Source organism: Blennius ocellaris (assembly GCF_963422515.1).
Source record: "Blennius ocellaris genome assembly, chromosome: 22".
NCBI classification, from domain to species: domain Eukaryota; kingdom Metazoa; phylum Chordata; class Actinopteri; order Blenniiformes; family Blenniidae; genus Blennius; species Blennius ocellaris.
In genome coordinates this window covers 15350252-15370769 of record NC_137671.1, presented here as the reverse complement: position 1 = coordinate 15370769, position 20518 = coordinate 15350252, and the positions used below count along the sequence as shown (strand labels likewise).

At 46.5% G+C, this 20518-nt stretch overlaps 1 protein-coding gene across 1 annotated transcript in view; it reads left to right on the top strand.

Moving 5' to 3' along the window:
* The window catches only part of LOC308146355 (tyrosine-protein phosphatase non-receptor type 12-like), a 42027-nt gene extending 22160 nt beyond the window's left edge, over nucleotides 1-19867 (top strand). Inside the window, 10 exon segments of the mRNA XM_080518130.1 lie at nucleotides 19-96; nucleotides 1089-1187; nucleotides 4163-4248; nucleotides 9525-9714; nucleotides 10631-11585; nucleotides 14171-14208; nucleotides 14211-14286; nucleotides 15755-15808; nucleotides 17354-17437; nucleotides 17647-19867. Coding sequence (XP_080374256.1) covers nucleotides 19-96; nucleotides 1089-1187; nucleotides 4163-4248; nucleotides 9525-9714; nucleotides 10631-11585; nucleotides 14171-14208; nucleotides 14211-14286; nucleotides 15755-15808; nucleotides 17354-17437; nucleotides 17647-17708 — 1722 coding nt within the window. The 3' untranslated portion in view covers nucleotides 17709-19867.
* Nucleotides 19868-20518: the final 651 nt, after the last annotated feature.

Below are 20518 nucleotides of genomic sequence, written 5' to 3'. Positions count from 1 at the left end.
CTTTACTCTCCTTTCAAGAAAATTCCAGAAGATTTTAATGTTTTCCGGTTGATTCAAGAAATGAGGACGCAGCGGCATTCTGCTGTTCAAACTAAGGTTTGTTGTTTGTTTATATCTGCACACAAATTCAAAGCATTCGGCGCATGATGACAGTAGTAAACTGGCTTTGTGGTGTTTTCACTTCAGACTGTTACTTAACAACATCAAACTTGGATACAAGGAGCGTTTCAGTAGCACCATATTGAGCTCCATGTGGTGGATTGCTTTACAAATCTTAATTCAGGGCACCAGATCACGTAAAAAAAAAAAAACTGCTGCTGTTAAAAAAAAAGCTGTACAGTAATTTCTCCCGAAGAGCTCCATCACGTTCTTGTTTATCTCAGCGGTTCAAAGTCTTCTCATTTTCTGTATTTTATTGCAGCGTTGTAAGGAGGCTTTAAAGGTCTGAGCTTTTGTTCCAGACCTCGTTTTAAGAACGACCAGGAGTTTCTCATTCACAGACAGAAATGGACTGTGTTCTCGTTACCAGTTTGAATATGGAGTTTCCCTCCTCGCACATTTCCGCCATGGTTTTCAACTCGCCGACGTTGTTTTTAACGTGGATATATTCATGGGTTGTTTTTTTTTTTATAAAGGGACTGGTGGCGGATGTCAGGGTTTATTTTTTGTTTGTTTGCTCAAAAAAGAAAATGGAGAAGGTTTCCAGTCAGTCGAGTGTTTTGACTTGATTAACAGTCAGCAAGCCAGTTGTTGAAAGTGAAAATGAACCCATCAGCTGAATGGAGAAGTCAAGTGTCGGTCCAGAAATCTTTAGATATGATTGTATAATCTTTGAAAATATGATTAAATACAGTTTTTACCATACAAGGCAAAATGATGGATTTTGACCAATGTACATTGGTGAAGGTCCCACTCCTGTTGTTATAAAGGTTTTCTGACCTGCAGACTGAATTTTGATGCTGATTGACTGAGATCTTTTATTTGCATGTCATTGCCTGCTCCTCTTTTTATTAAAATCTGTATGTTTTGGCTTTTCCGTCTCCTTCTACTGCCTCATTGTGTGTTTTTTTTATTGTGTTTTCCTCCAGGAGCAGTACGAGTTAGTTCACAGAGCGATCGCTCAACTCTTTCAGAAACAACTGCAGCTACTGGAGAGCCCCACCAACACGCAGATTCACGACGGGATGGTACGACACACACACACACACACACACACACACTGCACGGTGTCTGGTGTTGAAGAAAGGCAGGATGTCGCTGAGTAACACGCTCGGAGTGGAGAGAAAAAAACCCCACAAATAATTAGTCACAGGGGGAAAGAGGGCTGGAAGATTGAGGGCAGGCCTTTAGAAAACTTTGCTCTTTAGACAGAGGAAGAAGAGTTCCAGTGATCTAGAAAAGGATCTCTCCTCCACAGGCTGGTCTCGGCGGACTGCAGACAGTTAGACCTGCTTAATAAAAGCTTTGTTTGTCGTTCAGCGCTGTCCTCTATTGCCCCCAGACACACAAACACATATGCACTACCTCCAAAATGTCCTCATTTTGCCTCCTCGCCTCCCTCTCTTCTTCTCACTGTACTTCAATTCAAGCCAAGCCCACTTTAAATAGTCGTGGACAGAAGGAGCTGATACAATTTCAGCTCGGTGAACTTAAAATTGCAACTGTCCGAGACCCGGAGGTGGTCTCCAGGTGAATCCTGATATGTGTCGTCCAATATCAGGCTGCTCTTCATGTGGGGCGTTCAAGTACTGAAACATTGAACTGGATTTTTAGGTATTTAAAGCACGAAAGTTGAACTTTAATATCTTAAAGTAGTTCCATGCCACGAACAACGACTGTTCACCCTTTATAGGACACTTGTTGAAATACTCCAGCTCCTCGTGAACTTTCAGTACTGACGTCTGCATTTCTGTTTTTAGAAACTAACCCTCACAGCAATAGAGCAACTTGCTTGATGTTACGATCTCTCAGCTATAAGCATTGTTGACATCAGCTCCTCAGTTTTTACTTATTAAAATCTTATTTATGGGCCTGGTGTGGCCCACATGCCATATATGTGGCACCTCTGATTTAGAGAAAGTAAAATGGATACTTGTCACTTTTTTAGGACAATAATTATTTTTTAATTCTATGACTTGATAAAGTTAGTGAAATTATATATGAGGCTGTACATTTGTATTGGAACATCAAGCTTGACTAACATCACAATAATTCACGGTTATTTATTGCAAAATCAATTAAAATACTATGATAAAATAGGTCATTTCAACATTTTGCCATATTTCAAAAAGGTTTTTTTTTTTTTTAATTTATTTTCATAAAATAGAAATATAATACTGAATTACACGAATTTCAACCTCGCTGTGCAGGAGAGGAAAGAAAACCAGGAGACTATAGATACTATTTCGACACGAACAAATTCAACATTTAACCTTGAAAGAGGGAAGAGGAAAGAAACGTGAGTGATTTCTCCACAGAGTTCCAGAAAGTGCTAGTTGATGCTTCCAGGTACAACAAAGTGGTAAATAAAAGTCTTTTGCGTTCCTTGTTGGGTCGGAGCGAGTGTCTGAAGATAAGAGGAAAAAGTAGTGAAATGTAACTGGAAGGTCTCTTAACGCGTAGAAAAGGAGATCATTAAAAATCTGTTCTGGATGAACAGTATTTGAAGTGGTGACGGCTGCGATGATGTGACGTTCAAAGCAGATGTGCCTTAAGTTGTCCTCATTTTTCACAAACTCTTCACGCTATGTGATCATGACAGACGAATGTAATGTAATGGAAACGTATTGAAGTGACTGATTTACACAAATGGTGTCACTTCCTTTCTTCCCCTTCATATATCTCTGTCTGGAGAGAAACTGGTAGTGACTTCCTCTGGTGTTGCAGACCTGAGACGAGACAGAAAGGTGGCGGGTGTGAAGGACCAGTCAGCGAGTTGGGAGAGACTTTCAGATCTCCCGACGGGGGGGGGGGCACACACACACAGACGACGAGGGAGTGTGCTGGCACCGAGCCAGAGCTCGACTTCCTGCTTGGGAAGCTTCGATGACATCAGCTCTATCCCATCATGCACTCCGAGTCTGAGAATAGAATCACATCCGTTGGGAAAGGGGAGGGGAGGGGGGGGGGGGGGGGGGGGGGGGGGGCCTTACAGCACGAACACAATCCATTTTTTTTATTTATTTACTTGTTTGGATCTGAGGATGCTCGCCCGGCACACTCCTCCTTCATCTTTCACTGTCACCACCAACGAAGACAAAGCGATCCTCCGACTCGGCAACTCCATTAAAAGCAGCCGTGTGCCATCAGTCTTCAGGGAACACCAAGTACGGCCACACTGAACACGTTCCCTCGTTTGTCTTCGTTGCTCCTGATCGTAACCTCATCTTCCAAAGTTGCACGTACAAGAGGAGGAGTACCCTCACACACGCAGCAGATCCTTCCCAGTGCTCTGCCGCACTGACTCATGTCCAGTCAGCATTGTTGTTGGCTGAAACGCCCACATAGGTGCTTTCAATGGCAGCGTGAACAATAAGCCTCCACGTATATGCGTCCCACGCTCACATCTCAGCACGCTCGTCTTGTTGTCGTCGTCGTCGTCATTGTTTGTGAGGAGCATTCATATAAAAGTGACTCTCACGTGCTCATCGAGTCAAAAGGACCGTCGTCACATTTTCAACATAAACCTTTTTTGTTTAAACATGAAAGTGCTGAAGCTTGTTTCATTTCATCCCAACACACACGAGCTGAAGTGGCCCAGTTTCCCTCTCTCCGTCACGGGCTTCTGGAGAGCAGAGCTGTCCTGTCGCCTTCTCATTATCAGAGTGGAGAGGTTGTGAAACGAATGAGTCACGGGGGGAAGGAGAGGGAGACGGGGACTCGCTCACAGTTTTGATCTTTTGGTGAGGCAGTTTTGTCTCAACGTGTGAACTCGGTCATGGAGAGAGGCGCTTGACGTTCCAGCGACGAGCCTCGTCAAATTGGTCACAAGTCGTCAGTTGAACACAGCCGGGAGCTGCAGTCCTTGAGAAAGACCATCAAGTCTGTTCATCCATGATTGCCGTTAGGTTCTTTGCAGTTTGACACCTCCTGTGTAGGGCATACCAAATATGATGCAGATTTGATAAAAGAGCTGTTTTGTTAATGGGCCGTGTGTTTCCAGGATGAGAGCAGTCCAGACAAAACCAGCCACCAGTCAGATGATGAGCGATGGGACACGCCGCCGCCGAAACCTCCCCGTATACGCAGGTAAGAAAGGCTCTATGCTCCCTGTGGGGGGAGTCGAAGTGTTGAAACCGCACGCTGAGCGCGACTCCAGTCCACCTGACACCCCGAGACGGGAGCAGAAACCCAAACACTGCGTCCTCAGAAAAAGAGGAACTCATTGCTACAAACTCTATTAAAGAATGGGTTGATAGTGTGTTAAGTTTACAAGGTAAAAATGTAACTTGACCAAGTCATCCTCCACGCAGAGGAATTCCCAGGCTGGCAGTAGGTGTGAGGTGGTCCGGAGGAGGAGGAGGATAAAATCACAACACAACAGTTTGTGAGGAGCGTGCCACGCAGACATACTAAAGCGTCCGAGCAGAAGCAGCAGGCGCAGCGCTCCAGCGTTCCCCGACACCTCGGATCCCCGTCAGCCCACAGATGCAGCCAAAGTTAACTTCTGTTTGCCCGCCGAGGCGCCGCGTTTAGAGCTTATTTTGCAACACTTCGCAATCCTCTGCAACACTACGTGGCGCTGAACGCACCACAACCCAAGGCTGGGTGGAGGAGAGCTGTTACATATTTCATCTTCCACTTCTTTGAGATTAAAAAAAAAAACCAGCCTTCTGTGCACATGCAGGCATATTCTTCCAGACACGAGCACAGCCTTTATCTGTCACACAGATATTTACACATAAACCCCCTCTCCCCCTCCTTCTTACAAGTCTTATCGCTCCCCTTCTCTTCTCATCCCGTCTTTTGGCCCTTTCTTCCGATGCTCCTTTTTAATTTTGCCATACAGTACGTGCCCAGCAGGGGTTCTGCTCCACTTTCTCTCCGCCAGCTCATCTCCACTCCCCGTCTCCCTCTTCTGATGATTTATCCAATGAGGGCGAGACCCCCCCCCCCCTCCCCCCTCCCCTGTTAATGCAGCAATCGGTAGACTTTGCAAGTTTTTAACAAGCGTGATGGATGCCTGGGCGCAGACGCTTTAATGTCACAGGGGACGTTTTGTTGCCAGGAGACGCCGTCTTGCTTAATTACCTGTTGTTGGAAGTGGTGTCTAAAAATGCCCCGTTTGACAGCTTCTCGCGCGCTAATGTGTGATTCACCGATTTTTCCATGTGGTTGCAGTTACAAAGACAAATAGAAGTTCAAAAGGTGTATTTCTGCATAGAAATGTCTTCAAATATGTCCCGATGTTTAGCAACGCGCACGTCATTGACATGAATCACCATCTGTATCGTTCAAGCAGTGGAGGTGTTGAAAAGTTGTTTTCTGAATATATGCAAGTGGTGGTTTTCCCTGTGATGGAGGAGAAGAAGAAAGGCCTCTTCCTGTCCACGGGTTTGTTCGACTTGAGGCTTCGTGACGGAACTAAATTCGACTCGAGACTACTTCCTTTGTTTTGGGCCGTGACGGAGGGAAGCAGGTTCGTCTTTCAGGGTCGAGCCCGGGTGGCCGTGGAGCTGAGGCGGGGCGCTACAGCTGGATAATTAGCACTTCTACAAAGTCTAACTGCAAGCCTGAACCCAGGAGAGAAACCCCGAGTGAACACGGGACAAACATTCTCACCAAACATCCTGTCGAAGTGAGTCGAGCCTGCGAGGTCGAGAAGAAATCCCACCAGCATTGCCAAACTCTTTGGTTTTCCTATTGTGTCTCCTCCGCCGGCTGGTTTTGAAAGCAAAACAAATATTTGTCAGCGCTTCCTACTTTTAGGACGCCGATACCAGTGAGCAGTTTGCCGAGCGGCTTCTTTCCTGTTCTCAGGAAGTCGTGCACATTTGAACCCAGCGGTGCTGCCAGAACAGGCAGATTTCCTCGAAGTGGGACAAGACGGTCCGAAATAGACGGGGTTCCTCTCCCTCCGTTCTGCCTCTCGTCTTCGTCTCAAGTCTCAGCGTTTGCCTCTGCGTCTCCGCGCCCTCCGTTTCGTCTGGGCCCAGTTTGTGCCCGCGAGCAAAGCGGGAGCTATTTTTTGCCGAGCGCAAAAAAACCCCCCCAAAACCCACGTTTTGCCGGCCACACTCCCACTGGGTCACTTCAGCGGTTTGAGAGTGTGCAGAGGAAGTTTTGGTTTGGTGTGAGAGTGAAAGCCGGGGGGAGACACTGAGTCACCACGTTTACACACGTCAGGCGGCGCCAAACCTCAGTCTTGGTGAAACGTGGCGTTTTGTTTACGAAGCTACACAATCAAAATGTATTGAAAAAGTTTCAAAAAGAGACAAGTTTTTGGGCGTGATGTTAAGTGAGAAGTGAGAAGTTGCCTCATCATTTAGTTTCTCAAACAGGAAGTGCGATGCGACTCGGTTTGAGTCTGGAGCTCGGCTGCGATTCTGTCCTGAGAGCAGCCGGCGTGTCCCACCTCCTCCCAACGCCGATTAGAAATGCAGCATCTTCCCCTTCAGGAGTACGTGTGTGTGCAGGGGGAGAGTGCACTTGTTGTCAGTGTTTGTGCATTTATTCATGAGGGTGGGTGATGTTATTACATAAATTTGCAGTTTCCGTGAGCTTTGTTCGGCGTGTGGGAGGAAAGGTTGCATGTGCACATGGGCGCTTTATGATTGTGTGTTCAGAACTGTACAGATGACTAAGTTCTGGTTAAAATTAAAACAATAAAACAATATTTTTTTGGTGTGCAGTTAAGTGACGAATCTGGATTTATTATTCAACATTTGGTCGTTCTGTTGAGGTGACACAGTGTTGTGAGACCACACGGTGGCAGGACGGCAGAAATGCTCAATTCAAAGGTTATTTGTTTCTACTGCACAGAGAAAAAAAACAACTATTGTTTAGATGTTTCATTTTAAAGATTAGAACAACTTGTATTACTTTTACTCCTTGACAGAGTTGCAATGCAGGGATTTATTTCATTGCACACGTTGCTGCTGTTATCAGTGCTTTCCCCCCTCCGGCCTCTTTCCTTTCTTTATTCTCATTGATACTGCTTGTTTGTTTTGCTTTGACTTATTAGTGTTTGCTCCCGTAACCGCTCAGCCGCCCCTCAGGAGTCATTAAACTTTCCTCTTCTCTCATCCTATAGGGTGTTAATAATCTCCGTGGTGTCTGAACGACTCGTATCCCCACGGAAAACATCATCTGTATTTTGGTTAAATATATCTTTTGCCCACTCAAGCAACATGGATATCATAAAGGAACAAATCCTCTGGGGTAATTAGTGATTTCATCCAAAGGAGAGTGGATTGCGGTGCTCTTGTTTAAGTAATGTGTCGGCTCGGGGCTAGAAATTGCCAGTAAGAGACTTGTGGAAGTTGTGGCTGTTTGAAAAGCACTGCTGGAAGTTGTTGCTGTACTATTTCTCCAGCAAATCATCACCTCTGACCTCCCCTCTGAGAATTATTATGTAAGGATTCACAGAAGTTCTGGCATGAGTTTGGAAATCGGTTAAACTGCTCAACTTTTTATGAGTTGTTGTTGCCTGGTAGCTTATTGTTATGCTCGATACAAGTTTTAGATTTTTCACAAGATGTTTAAAGAATATCACAGTGAATTTATTCTCGAAATGTTAAGAGACCCAAGTTCTAGTTCTGCACATGCTCAGTCGATGGACATTAAGAACGATGTTTCAACATGACTCCTCGTCCACGTTCTCCTGGACTTGGTAGTTTTATTTTGACAGTCCCTGTAATAACAATCCAACTTGTTCGTCTGTCCACCAGAATGTGTGTGTGTCCTCCCATCGTTAATGTTTAGAGGGTTTTGTTCTCTGCTGCATGTGTGTGTGGTCTCGTTACAAAAACGATCAACAGCACTCACGTTTGGCCCAACACTGGACGTCGTTTTCAGCGTTTCTGTCGCTTACGTGAAAATGGAGGGCGTTTTCAAAACGTTAGTTGTGTGAACCTTTTCCTAAACGAAAACACAATAGTTACGCATTTTTTGCTCGAAATGTCACATAAAGCGTGCCTCCTCGGCGGCTCACTGTGTTCCGTTCAGACGTTCAGAAGTGTGATCCGGATGGACAGTCGGTGCACTCTGGTAGTGGTGGTCCTGCTGACGTTCATACGTGTTGCTTCTCCGTTGTGTGACGAGGCGCCTGGTGGGGTCTGGGCAGAGGTGGGTGAGCAGGCTGGAGGCTCATACTACTCATTGCCATTTCCAGAAAACTGGCACGTCGCCCAGCTCCTGCTCTGGCGGCAGCATTAGCCCCAGTTTGAAGAAACGTTTCTTAATAATTCTCAGGAAAGAGCGTCAGCTGGCAGCTTTTATGAGGAAGGTGTGTGTGTGTGTGTGTGTGTGTGTGTGTGTGTGTGTGTGTGTGTGTGTGTGTGTGTGTGTGTGTGTGTGTGTGTGTGTGTGTGTGTGTGTGTGTGTGTGTGTGTGTGTGTGTGTGTGTGTGTGTGTGTGTGTGTGTGTGTGTGACAGAAAAGGAAATCCCCCGCACTTTTGGCTCGCGACTTGCTCTGCGTCTCACACACACGTTCTTGAATTGGCACGTAGCCACATCCTTTCGATGCCAGGCGCCGTATATATACATCCACGTAAAATGTATGTTTGTGTCGAGTGGAACCAGGTCATTATGACTTTCCGCTTCGATGTGGCTGTGTTGCCATAACCTCAGCATCCTGTACACCTTTCACACACCTACACTGCATCTATAGTTGTTTCTACGTCACTGAAATAGACCTTGGTTGTTAATTATGTCATCAATTGTCACTAACAAAGGGTGGATTCAGGTTTGACATGTCTCTCGTCCCATAAAGACATTTAAGCATCTTCATGAGGGACCCCTTTAAGTTTCCACATCAAAAATGATCCGAGAATGTTTCGTCCTCACTCCTTTAATGTGATATTATTAAGATTGCATTGCAACTGTAGAACTATGGAATAATCGTTGTTTCTCTTTATCAGATGAACATGAACAGAAATCTGAGAGCAGAATTTGAGCTGTTAAAAGTCTGCCATCTAGTGGTGAAGGAGAAACTAAAACCCTCATTTGAGTATTTGTCATATGAAATAAATGATGAAACCATCTTATTGCATCATCTTGAATTTATAATTTATCTTTAAAGGGAGAATAATTTAAACACGGACATCTACATTTTTTTGAAAGATGTATAATCAGAATGATGAAATCATTGCTCCCTTGTTCTTATGAACTTGAACTAAGCCGCAGCTTTTGAAAAATGATTTAGTTTGATTGCTGCAGATTAACTTTGTCTCATGACTCCATTGCAGCTATGATTAGGGGGGAAACTCCCGGCAGCTCTGCTGCATTTTAAGTCTGATTAAGTCTTTTCTCTCACGTTCAGTGAACCTGATTTGTCGGCCTCTCCCTCTCTCCTTCTCTTCAGCTCCCAGGTTGAAGGTGACATGAAGGAGGAGATCCTTCAGCCCCCAGAGCCTCACCCAGTCCCCCCAATCCTGACGCCGTCTCCCCCGTCGGCCTTCCCCACCGTCACCAACGTACGGCAGGACAACGACCGCTACCATCCCAAACCTGTCATCCACGTGCTGGCGACCGCTCACAACAACACCACCCAGGTACATTCTACAACATCCTGATTAGATGGGAACAAGTCTTGTTCAACCCAAAAGTTTGAATATTTTTGAGCACGTTAACAATTTGTACTTGCGTTTTGATGATTTGTTTTCCCAGCAGGCAACAGAAGAGCCATTAGAAATATAGTTCATCCAGAGCTGCAGCTAATGACTATTTTGATGAGTCATTATTATTGAAACATGTTCATCACAGTTTCTGCGTCAGGGATTTAGTTAACTTTCTATCGGCTTTATGTACAACTGGCAAATGAACCTTTAAGTTATGGGTGTATTTAAGCAGCGGCTGTCTTCTTACCATCTGATGAAACTCTCATTTTAGCTCAATATTCTCACAGGAGTCGGAATGTTTCACCTTGATGACAACCAGTGTGACTTATTTTGTCACTTCGTTGATTGTATTATCTGGGCACCGCCTTAAGATTGAGATACTACATCTCAATGTATTTATTCAGATTAACAAACTTTTCACGACGACAACAGCAGCAAATCTTAAAGAAATGAGACGGCGGTGATTTCAGTAATTGTAAAGTTTGTTTTTCTCGAACGATTCAGTGTGACCTGGAAGTCATTAGGAATGCAGGCGGGTGACATTAAAAATCAAACCTAAAATGAACTGCATTATTAGTCTGGAGATCAGTCAAGGCACATTGTCCCAGAAATGGGCCTGGAAAAGTATATCTGTTTAATTGTAGGAGTTTTCATTGTCTTATTTTTTGGGAATAGGTCATACAAATATTAAAACAAAAACATTAGAACATCAAACTGTAGTTTTCGTGAGGGTGTGAGGAAAGAAAGCTGTAACTCATTGTAACAGCCCCCCTTACAACTCATCGCTACTCAATAGATACCTTCTTACTTCTTCTCTCTCTTTTTTTTTTTTTTTTATTTAAAATTCCAGAATAAGGATGTGAACCAGCAGGAGTCGCAGCCCAGTCCGAACAAACAGAGCAGTCCCTCGGAGCAGAAAGATCAGGACCTGGTCAACCGGAAGCAGCAGACTCAGGTCTCAAATCTGGACCTCAACGACAACTACAACAACAAACTGTCCTCCACGTCGGCCAAATCCGAATCGGGCCAGAGTCAGAGCCAGACGCCCTCCTCGCCCCTCTCCCCCGCCGTGGAATGTTCAGGCGCCCCTCGGATCGAGAGGAAGCTCAGCATTGAGATCAAGAAGGTGCCGCTGCAGGAGGGCCCCCGCAGCTTCGACACGTCGTCGTCGTCGCCGCTGGGCGGCGCCGGCGCCAACAGCAGCGGCGGCGGCGGCATGCTGCAGAGAGGCCACGCCTTCAAGGCTCGCTCCGGCCCGTCCCAGCTGACGTCCAGCTCCTCGCTGTCGGAGGACTCGGGCACCGAGGGAGGAGCGGGCGGGTGCGGGGAGAGCCACGCCGACGGGGGCGTCCTCGCCAGGCCCAACCACCTGCCCGTGAAGAGCGGGGACAAGGGGGACGCGCCGGCGGCGGACAGGGCGGACGCCAAAGCCGGGGCGGCGGCGGCGTGGGCGCCGCCCTGCGGCAGCCCGGACAAACTCTTCCCCAAGACGTCCTCATCCTCGTCCTCCTCCGACCGCGTGGCTCCGTCCTCCTCCTCCTCCTCCCACCTGTCCTCGTCCTCGTCCTCGTCCTCCTCCACCCCCGTCAGGACTGCGCTCAGCTTCACCAACCCCCTGCACTCCGACAACTCGGACGAGGACGGCAACGACGAGATGACGGGCGGCAAGGAGGGCCAGCGTACAAACGTTTCCACGGCGACGGCCATGGTCACGGCCTCGGCGCCCCACGGCGACCAGCAGCCCGTCAGGAAGGTGCTGCCCATGTCGATCGCGGGCCAGACCACGCCGTCACCAACCACAGCAAGTACGTGTGTCCCGCCACCGTCCATCACCACGACCCCAGAGGCAAACACACACTTAACGGCCAGCTGTCTGGCGCCCACGCTCACTGCAGAGAGGGTTTCTGGGTCGGCCAGGAGCACAGAGGTCGCAGACAGACCACATGCTGACAAGCCCGTTAACACATCCTGTAGAGAAAACAAACACCAAAGCAAGAAAGGAGTCGGAGGAAAAGGCAACAAGCACAGAGCGAGAGAGTTTTCAGAGTCTTGTGTAAAGCATGACTGACTAATTGGTTGGTTTGAGGAATGCTGCAGAAACAACTCCCTTCCTCTTTCAGCTTGTTTGTGTGACTGAATTTGTGAATCAGAGGAGTGTGTGTGTGTGTGTGTGCGTGTGCGTGCATGTGGGATGATGGCGAGGGATCAACACTGCATGACTCTGACAAACGCACCCCTGCCCCCCCCCCCCCCCCCCCCCCCCCCCCCCCCCCCCCCCTGTGCACGTTTGGGTTGAACGTAGCGGCGCCACGCTGTCCGTGCCTTCGACTTGAGCGCCGCTGCCGCCGTCGCAGCGGCGCCGTGCGGCTTCAGTCCTCTGGGTGGTGCAGGTCGCCTCTGCTGCTTGTCTTGGTTTCAGAATCCCCACATTCTGAAAGCGGACGTTGGACTTTGATCAGCGCCGGGTGGTTTGAGCTGGAGGGATTTTTAATTGAAGCTTGTTGATATTAATATCAACTGCATTTCTAGATATTGGATTAAACTGCGAGAATGCATGATGGGCGACATATTGAACCTAAATGATAAATGTTGACTCCACGTTAAGCAGGTTGACGACCATATTCTATCACAGGCGGTATCAAAACGCAGTATTTGGCGTCCTGAATAGCCACAAATAACACGTCGGTGCTGCTCCAGGTACCTTCACAAACCACGTCAAACGTATAAACAATTACCTTTGTTTTAATCTTCCACTGTACTTTGCAGCAGGAGGTTTCATTAAAACTGGCTTTATGTTGGGATTATAGTGATTCTCAGTCGTAATTGTTTGGTCCTTGTGAAAGTATAGAGGTTTTCGCCACGTCTGCTCTGCGTCACAGCAGAGAAACACTTCAGAGTTTAAATGTCCAGGTTATTGTGGCCACTGCAGATGACACTGGGCCCTGAGCCAAGTGAAACGAGTTTAGCAGAATGCCAGGCCCTCTTCATGCTCTCCAGTCTGTCCAGTATTACAATGTGAATGCAGTGGTCGTCGTGTCTCAGTCCCGTGGTCCACTTGTTCTGGTCTGCTCGGCTTCCCGGCTCGCCGCCGTGGCGGCGCTTCACTCTGACTTTCCATAAATAAATCCAGCTAACGGCCGCTGTCTGATCGCCAATCTAACGACCGCCTGTTGACTTGTCGTGCTGCTTCGTGTGGCCGGTCACGAGGAAGCCGGTGGCTGCTTTGCTTTGTGCTCCTTGTTTGGTTCCTCTCCCTCCCCTCGCTGGTTGCGCTGGCGTCCAGTGGCTTCCAGCTTGTTTAATTGGACGTGTCGCTGAGGTCGGAGCGGTTCAAACATGCTTTATGAGGCTCAGGACTTATCAAATACAGTCGCGACAAATTACAAGGTAGAAGTTAATACAATTAAACCCAGTGAAACGAGGCCATTAATTATACGAGGGCCGTTATAAACACTTATTGTTCATCAATTATTGTTATTATTATGAGATCCTCTCACGAAGGCAGGCTGGAGTCTCAGTGGAAACCAGAGGAAGAATTACATGACAACAAAAGCATCTCATCTTCCCTCTGGACTATAAAGTCCTGGAAGATTTCAAACCTTCAACTCACACCAAGCTGGACATTTTCTCATCACGCTCCCGTTCTGCTGGCTCAGCAGATATTAGTCAGTTCAGTGTGTGATTCCCGACATGAACATCGATGGGCGACGTAACTGTCAAAGAGTCGATGTTTACATGAGCTGGAATACAAATGTGCTTTTATCAAGCTGCAAAAATAAATCTTTAATGGGACTGATGACATTTACTGATAGTGAAACCTTGAAAAACATGTTGTCTCAATGTTCTTTTTTTGTTGTCAGCATTTAGTCTCATAACGTCTAATATACTAATTCCAATATATGAATGCTTCTAATAAGATCATATAAAATCTAAACTACAGGCACTACTTGAATCAGGGTCTACATGTATACATCTTGAAAGAATGATCATTTTATTACATTTTTCAATGTAATTATTTGTGTTTATTTAATGTAACGACTTGTTAGGAGTGTAATAAACTACTTGATCGATTATCGTAATAATAATCTCGCAATAATGTAATAAGTTATGACATGAAGTAGAATTTAAAAAATCCTCTAAATGCAATAAGGGCAGTCAAAACAGTAATAATACATAAAACTGAAGTTCTCACAGATCAAATGTTTTTCTGCAGTTTGGTCATGAGAAAGAGGTTTAACTGATGGTATTTATTGATTGAGCACTGCAATTAACATTAACTGTTCCACCTTGAAGAGAAGATCATTGTGAAAACGACGGCACACGTTCACCCGAGCTTTAGTTTTATTTATTTTTTTCTTCTTTCTCTTCAGTTTTCTTTCTTCCCGGCCAGTCGTTAACCTTGCTTCTCATTTGACCTCTGACCTTTTAACCCAGACTGCTGGGACAGCGACGACTCCCCTCCCCCCCTCCCCGAGAGAACCCCCGAGTCCTTCATACTGGCCACAGGTGCGTTTGCATTGGTGGAGCTTGGCGGCGGTGAGGAGGGACCGCTGGCCGGAGGAGGGCCCAGCTCTCGCTTTTGTGTTTGAGACGAGCCGGTGGAGGGGGGTGGAGGGTGTGGTGGGGTGGGGGGGGGGGGGGGGGGTTTCTGATCTCATTGATCGCTGCAGGTCTGAGCTGCTCCAGCAGGTCGGTTTTATTACACGGCAGCATTTCAAGTGAATATCTGTATTTTCTAGTGTTTTCATTTCAGAAACGTGACCCCAAAGTACGTTTTGCAACGTCGTGGTGTAAACGGGGCCTCGGTAATTCTCAATCAAATACTCACACAGGCAGCGCCTCAGTCCGTCACCTTGGCTATAGGAGTGCATGGACTTCTATTAACGTTGCATTAAAATCGTCAAGTTTTAGCTTGTGTTTTAATTTGACTTTTTGTGAATAAATCATACAGACAATAAATTAGCATACGAATAAAGGCATTCCATTAGTTGATCTCAAACTATGACATTTCTATATATCTTACATTGTGGTATATATGTGGTTGGTATATATGAAGGGAAATATTTAAGGCCCTTTTCTGTTTCATTCTTCATTTTCACTTTCTATGGCTACTTCAATACAAGCATTTTTTGAGACGCGCCTGAAAATGTAAGAACGGAAATTCGAGACTTCCATATTACACCAACTGAAATATTTCAGTCGTTTTTGTTTTCTTAAATTCATATTAGAAGTCATTCAAATATAGATGTACGGTGTTTTCCCAGAGGCCAGGTAATGTCGTTTTTGCAGATCAGCCTGTATATCTGGATACATACAGCAGGTACTGTATAAAAGACTATTGGAAGGTAAATGAGTGTCTGAATTTTAATGATTTATTTGCTCAATTTTTTTTGTGAATAATTTGTTAGAATTTGCAAAAGAGGACTTTTTTGATTAGAATTGCTCTTCCCTGGTCTATAGTCTTTCATTAAAACCAAACAATATACATTCATTCAACTCCTTTGTTTCCTCTAATTGTGTTGCCTTTAATCATTTTTTGCTTCGTGTGTAAAATAGTACTATAATTACTTGTAATATAAAACGTTTATTGGGGGGGGGGTTGGGAGTGTTTTCCACCACTAGGGGTCAGTATTGTCTCTGTCAGACCAGCAGTGATGGTTTGAAACCAGGAGCGGCGGCTCATATTCTATTGCTTCTGGGTGTGATGTGGAAATGATTGAAGCCAAGAGGAGATTTAAAAGGAGCGGGGAGTCTTGTTGTGAAGCTTCTTGTCGTTGTGGGGAAGAATCCTTATTGGACGGAGCTCAACATCTCAAGTGACACGCTTCAGCACCGCCGTTGGAAGATTTCCTCGAACGTGCTGCGACGACGGCGTGATTCTGAATGGAAGTGTGAATGTGTGCGTCTGTCGTGTTCGTGTCCTCTGAAGTCTCCCCTCTGTGTGATTGTCACCCGTCTTCTCGTCCTCCGTCAGACCCTTCAGAGGTGAGAACGTCTGCGTCGGCCGAGTGGGGCAGCTCACATAAAGGTACGACCAGCACCTCTGACCTCTGACCTCACCTGTGTGTGTGTGTGTGTGTGTGTGTCTCACTCCTACAGCTACACACCTCTCTCTCTCTCTTTCTCTCCAAGTATGAGTTTATCAGAGACTGTTTGATGATGGTTTCTGCCAATTTACTGCCTCAGTAGTTTCAGTGTGTGTTTGACTGCTTCATCAAAAGGTTTGGCTTTAATTCTTTTTATTCTTCCTCGCTGCGAGCGGAGCTGACTGGGAGTTTGTAGATAGAATAAAAAGACTGCGCTTTCATTGAAATTCCTCCTGAATGTCAGGCTTTCAAATGTCAAAATTCGTGCAACTTTCTCTACAAATGCTTCGCCGTCGTTCCGACTCTCGTTTACACTTTATTATTTTTTCCCCCACAAATGTTCTCATTACAGCGTGTGACACGTCGGCCAGATGTACAAGTCTGTGTCTGGCTAATCGCACATCAAGAGGAAACAATTAGTGTTTTCTGCACAGACCATATCAGATTTTAACTATTTCAAGGCCCCAGTGCAGTTAATGACGCTATAAAGCAGCGTTTCACAAACTACGGGTGAAAACCTGGCAGGAATACAGTTCAGGACCGGACCTCCGGTGTCCAGTCCTGCCCACAAGATCTCTTCTCCAGCTGTGAGGAATTCTAACACTAGCTGCAATGTGTTCATTTGGCCACCAGGGGCGCAGTTCAGTCTGTTTTCAAGTGATCAGGATTACGACACAGATGTAGAAAGGCATCGACGTCAAAGATCATTTCTGTAATTTGACAAGTTATTCTGATTTTAATATGAACTCGCCGGCTATATCGTTGTGTTCCAGCTACACATGAACAAACGTTTTACGCCTTCAAAGATGTAAATAGTGGAATAAAAATCCACTGAGTTGTAAAAAGCGAGTTGTTTTTTTCTTTCTTCCAGATTTCAAGGGATAGTTAATTAAACGTGAACTTCTTAAGAATATATTAACTCGGGCTGATTCCAATATTGGGGTATAAAAAAAATGTTGGTAATAGATTTATCGGCCAAATAAATCTTTTTAGCGGTGGGGCGACTTGTCGTCGTAAATATCAAGTAGTTACGGCGACGTCCCCTGATTGTGGCCGCAGCGATAAAAGCCCAGATGGAGAACAAACCAACACATCAGTCAAGTGTAGATGATGCAGCCAGGCCCGCCGCGGGGAAATGATTGACTTGTTTAATTCCCAAACTAGGTGTTTACCCTGCTGTGGGGTGACCAAAGCAGGACATGAGGAGTCGGAGCAGAAAGGAATACATATTCATTTTTTTAAATATTAATGAAAAATGAGTGTGAACATGGCGGATTAGTGATTCTTCTGTCATGCTGTAATGGGCTGATTGAATGGGTCAGGCCCTAATATTTACCCTTCTGCTGAGGTTAAACCAAGAGATGGACAGGTGGGGTTATTATAATGTCATTATTTACTGTTCTGGCCCACTTGAGATTAAATCAATAGATTTCACAATGGATTTTGGATCCTGCTCTAAACTGTGTGTGTGTTTACTTTTTGTGCAGATGTGTCAGATTGTGTTAAGAAAACGTCTCCGGCCGACTCTGCGTCCGCCGGCAGCGCCACGGCGGAGGGCAAGGCTGAGCTGGGTGGGTAAGTCAGCCTCCATTTCTGAATGAGTCTTACAACCGCTTCGAGTGTTGACTCTGGGGGGGGGGGGTTCAGGTGAGTCAGTGAGGAGTCTCCAACCCTCTGAAGCAGCCGTAGTACCATTTTGCAGGTGTGGCGCTCCGGGCTGCATGTGCAGAAACACCGGCCCGCGTTTCACAGGCGTCACTGGGCTTCCTTCTCCTTTCAGGGTTCGGTAACCGCTGCATTCAGCCCAAAGGCCCCCGAGAGCCCCCCGTGGAGCGGACGTGATCCGGAGGCCCCCCCCCCCCCCCCCCCCCTGCGAGGAGATGGACTCCAACCCATCCCAACCTGGCTGGTCCGACAGAAGCCCGGCCAACTGACGAACCGCACACTCTTACATAGAAACTCCTTCTGTGTAACTCTGTGCGCACACACACACACACACACACACACACACACACACACACACAAGACTGAACTCTTCCTCCTCAGACTCACTGTGCAGAAACAAAGCTCGTGTTTTTTGTCCTCAGCTCGCTGCTGTTGGAGGGTCCGGCTCGTCTGGGACCCCCCCCACCCCCCCACCCCCCCCCCATTAATGGCTCCCGGGAGCGCCTTGTTGTCTGTGTGATCAAAGTGTTCCGCCTCCTTCGGCTCAACAAAAAGGGGATTTCAGGAGTAATTCCTAACAAGTTGAATGAAAAGTGTTCTGGATGAACGCTTTGTTTCATACCAAATGAAAAGAAAGTCACTTCTCTTTGTCCTCCGCCAGGAATTATCTCCAATCAGAAAAGGCTGATTCCTGAGGTTTAACAACAATCTTCAAAGCGAATTTCGATAATCTGCCACCCATGGAGCAGCCCTCTCTGTCTGTACAGGTTGCATGGGTGCTCACTTATACCCCCCCCACCCCACCCCCCCTCCTCCTCCCTCCTTCTTTCTATGTGCTGGTGCTACATTTTAAAAGATCCGTATAGAAACAGCTCGAGCTGACTGTTACCAACACTCGCCTGTCTGTCGCCCGCCTCACACCCGATCCAGGACTTTTCTATTTTCACTCTCTCTCGCCAGGCTCACGGAGTTTGGTCACCGCAGAGTTCAGAAGCTCCACTCTCTCATCAGGGTTCGGTTGTCCAGAGGACCGATCCACTCCTCAAACGGTCTGGAAGGAAAAGAACTACTGAACATCTGCTTTTCATAGAAACATAGTTCACCTTGAAACCTGATTGTAAGTTACTGATGATGAAAACGTTGGCAGGAAAAGGTCATTCAAACTATCTATGCAGCACTTTTCATCCAGGTTGGTAGATTTCAAATTGGAAGACTCGTGCAGATAAAGCAGCATAAATGGATATTAGAGGAAAAGTGGCACGAGAGGAAGAGAGTCGTTTTTCACGCCAACGATTTCCAATTAAAACACTAAAGTGGCGGCCGTTTACACAACAGCGGTGCTCGGAACGACAACGTTTTAAAATTGTTCCCCAGGTGGAACTTTTTTTGTTTTTTACAAAATATTCCACGGCGAAAATTGAAATATGAAGCAAACTAAAATATGCAAATGAAGCGGTTGAGGACAAAGCCTCTGCTCTGATGAGAAGTGAAGTGACTCTGGAGTTTTGGCCAAACTGGGCTCAGCCCCGGCGACTCAGACCCCCTGCTGGGACCATGAGCCTGCCTTAGCCCTCCTCTCCCCCCTCTCCCCTCCTCCCCCCCCCCCCCCCCTCCCCTCCCCTCCGACGATCCACCGCCAAGGCTTCTTTACTCACAGTGAACCTCGGTGTTTCGGAGTATGAATGTTACACCTCACCTGAAACACTTGAAACGTCCTCCATCCACCCGCTTTGTTTCCAGGACCACCGCTTCCTCTTCATCGTCCACTCCTCCTCCTCCTCCTCCTCCTCCTCCTCCTCCTCCTCCTCCTCCGGCCTCCATAACTTTACAGTATATGCATCGTTTTATAAAGATAAAGAAACTGTACAGGGCAGTTTAGGTATATAATATTTCAGATTTGTTTTTGTTTTGCTTTCTCTTAAATGTTCCTATTAACAGAAGATGTAAGAAAGTCTGCATGATGATGATGATGATGATGATTCCTCCCCTCCACAATGTTGTTTTTTTTTCTTTTCCTGAACCTGTAAATTATTCTGCTGCCCTTTTGTTTTTGCTACTGGCAAATCTTTCAGGGTTGTTTTATTTAGTGCGTATCTAATTGAGAGAAGCAGTGTGGTTTTCTTGGGCTGGCAGAGGAAACGTGTGAACTGCCAGCTGCCCCCCCCCCCCTTTTTTCACAAAACTACATCTGAATAAGATTGTAATAATAATATTAATGATGATAATAATAACAGAAATGGTTGGGGTTTTTTTTTTTTTTTTTGTAAATGGTATTTTGAAAGTTATTTTTGTATACGCGGTTGTTTGTTGCGTCGCAAAATCCCCCCCAACCCCCTCCCCCGACACCCCGTCTCCACCTCTTCATCTTTACACTTGTTTTCTTTTGCTTCTTTTCTGTAAATGGGAAAAAAAGAAACAAGAGGTGTAACTGAGATGAATGTGCCACTCTGAACAAGGAGCCCGTCTTCCTCCACGTGGCTCCGCCGGCCTGCTTCCTTCTTTCATCCTCCTTTCATCTTCCCCCCCGCCCGCTTCTGCCTTTTGCGTTTCTTTGAAGGGCGTCGTGATCAATGCCTCCCTTTCCCGACCCCCCCCCCGCTCACAAGACGAGTGGAAACACAAAGACTCCGCGTTACGTTTCGGAGCTCGGCTTGCACCACGGCGGACTTCTTGAAAACGGCCTCTGAAGGTAGACATTTTTTGAAAACGCTCCCAATCCGCCTCTACGGAAATGAGAGGACTCCCGGTCCAGATTCTCCTGGACGTGGTAGTTTTATAGTCGACAGTCACTGTAATAACAATCCAAGTTGGCCGTACGAATGTCCGTGTCCTCCCGTCGTCGACGTTCAGAGCAGATCCTTCTCTGCCGAGTGTGTCTGGGTTCCATGTGAAAGCGAAGAGCAGTTCCCTCCAATGTCGCCGTCGGCATTTCTACCGTTTCCACGGAAGTGGGACATCATCTCCAAGACGTGGCCGTGTAATGGCGA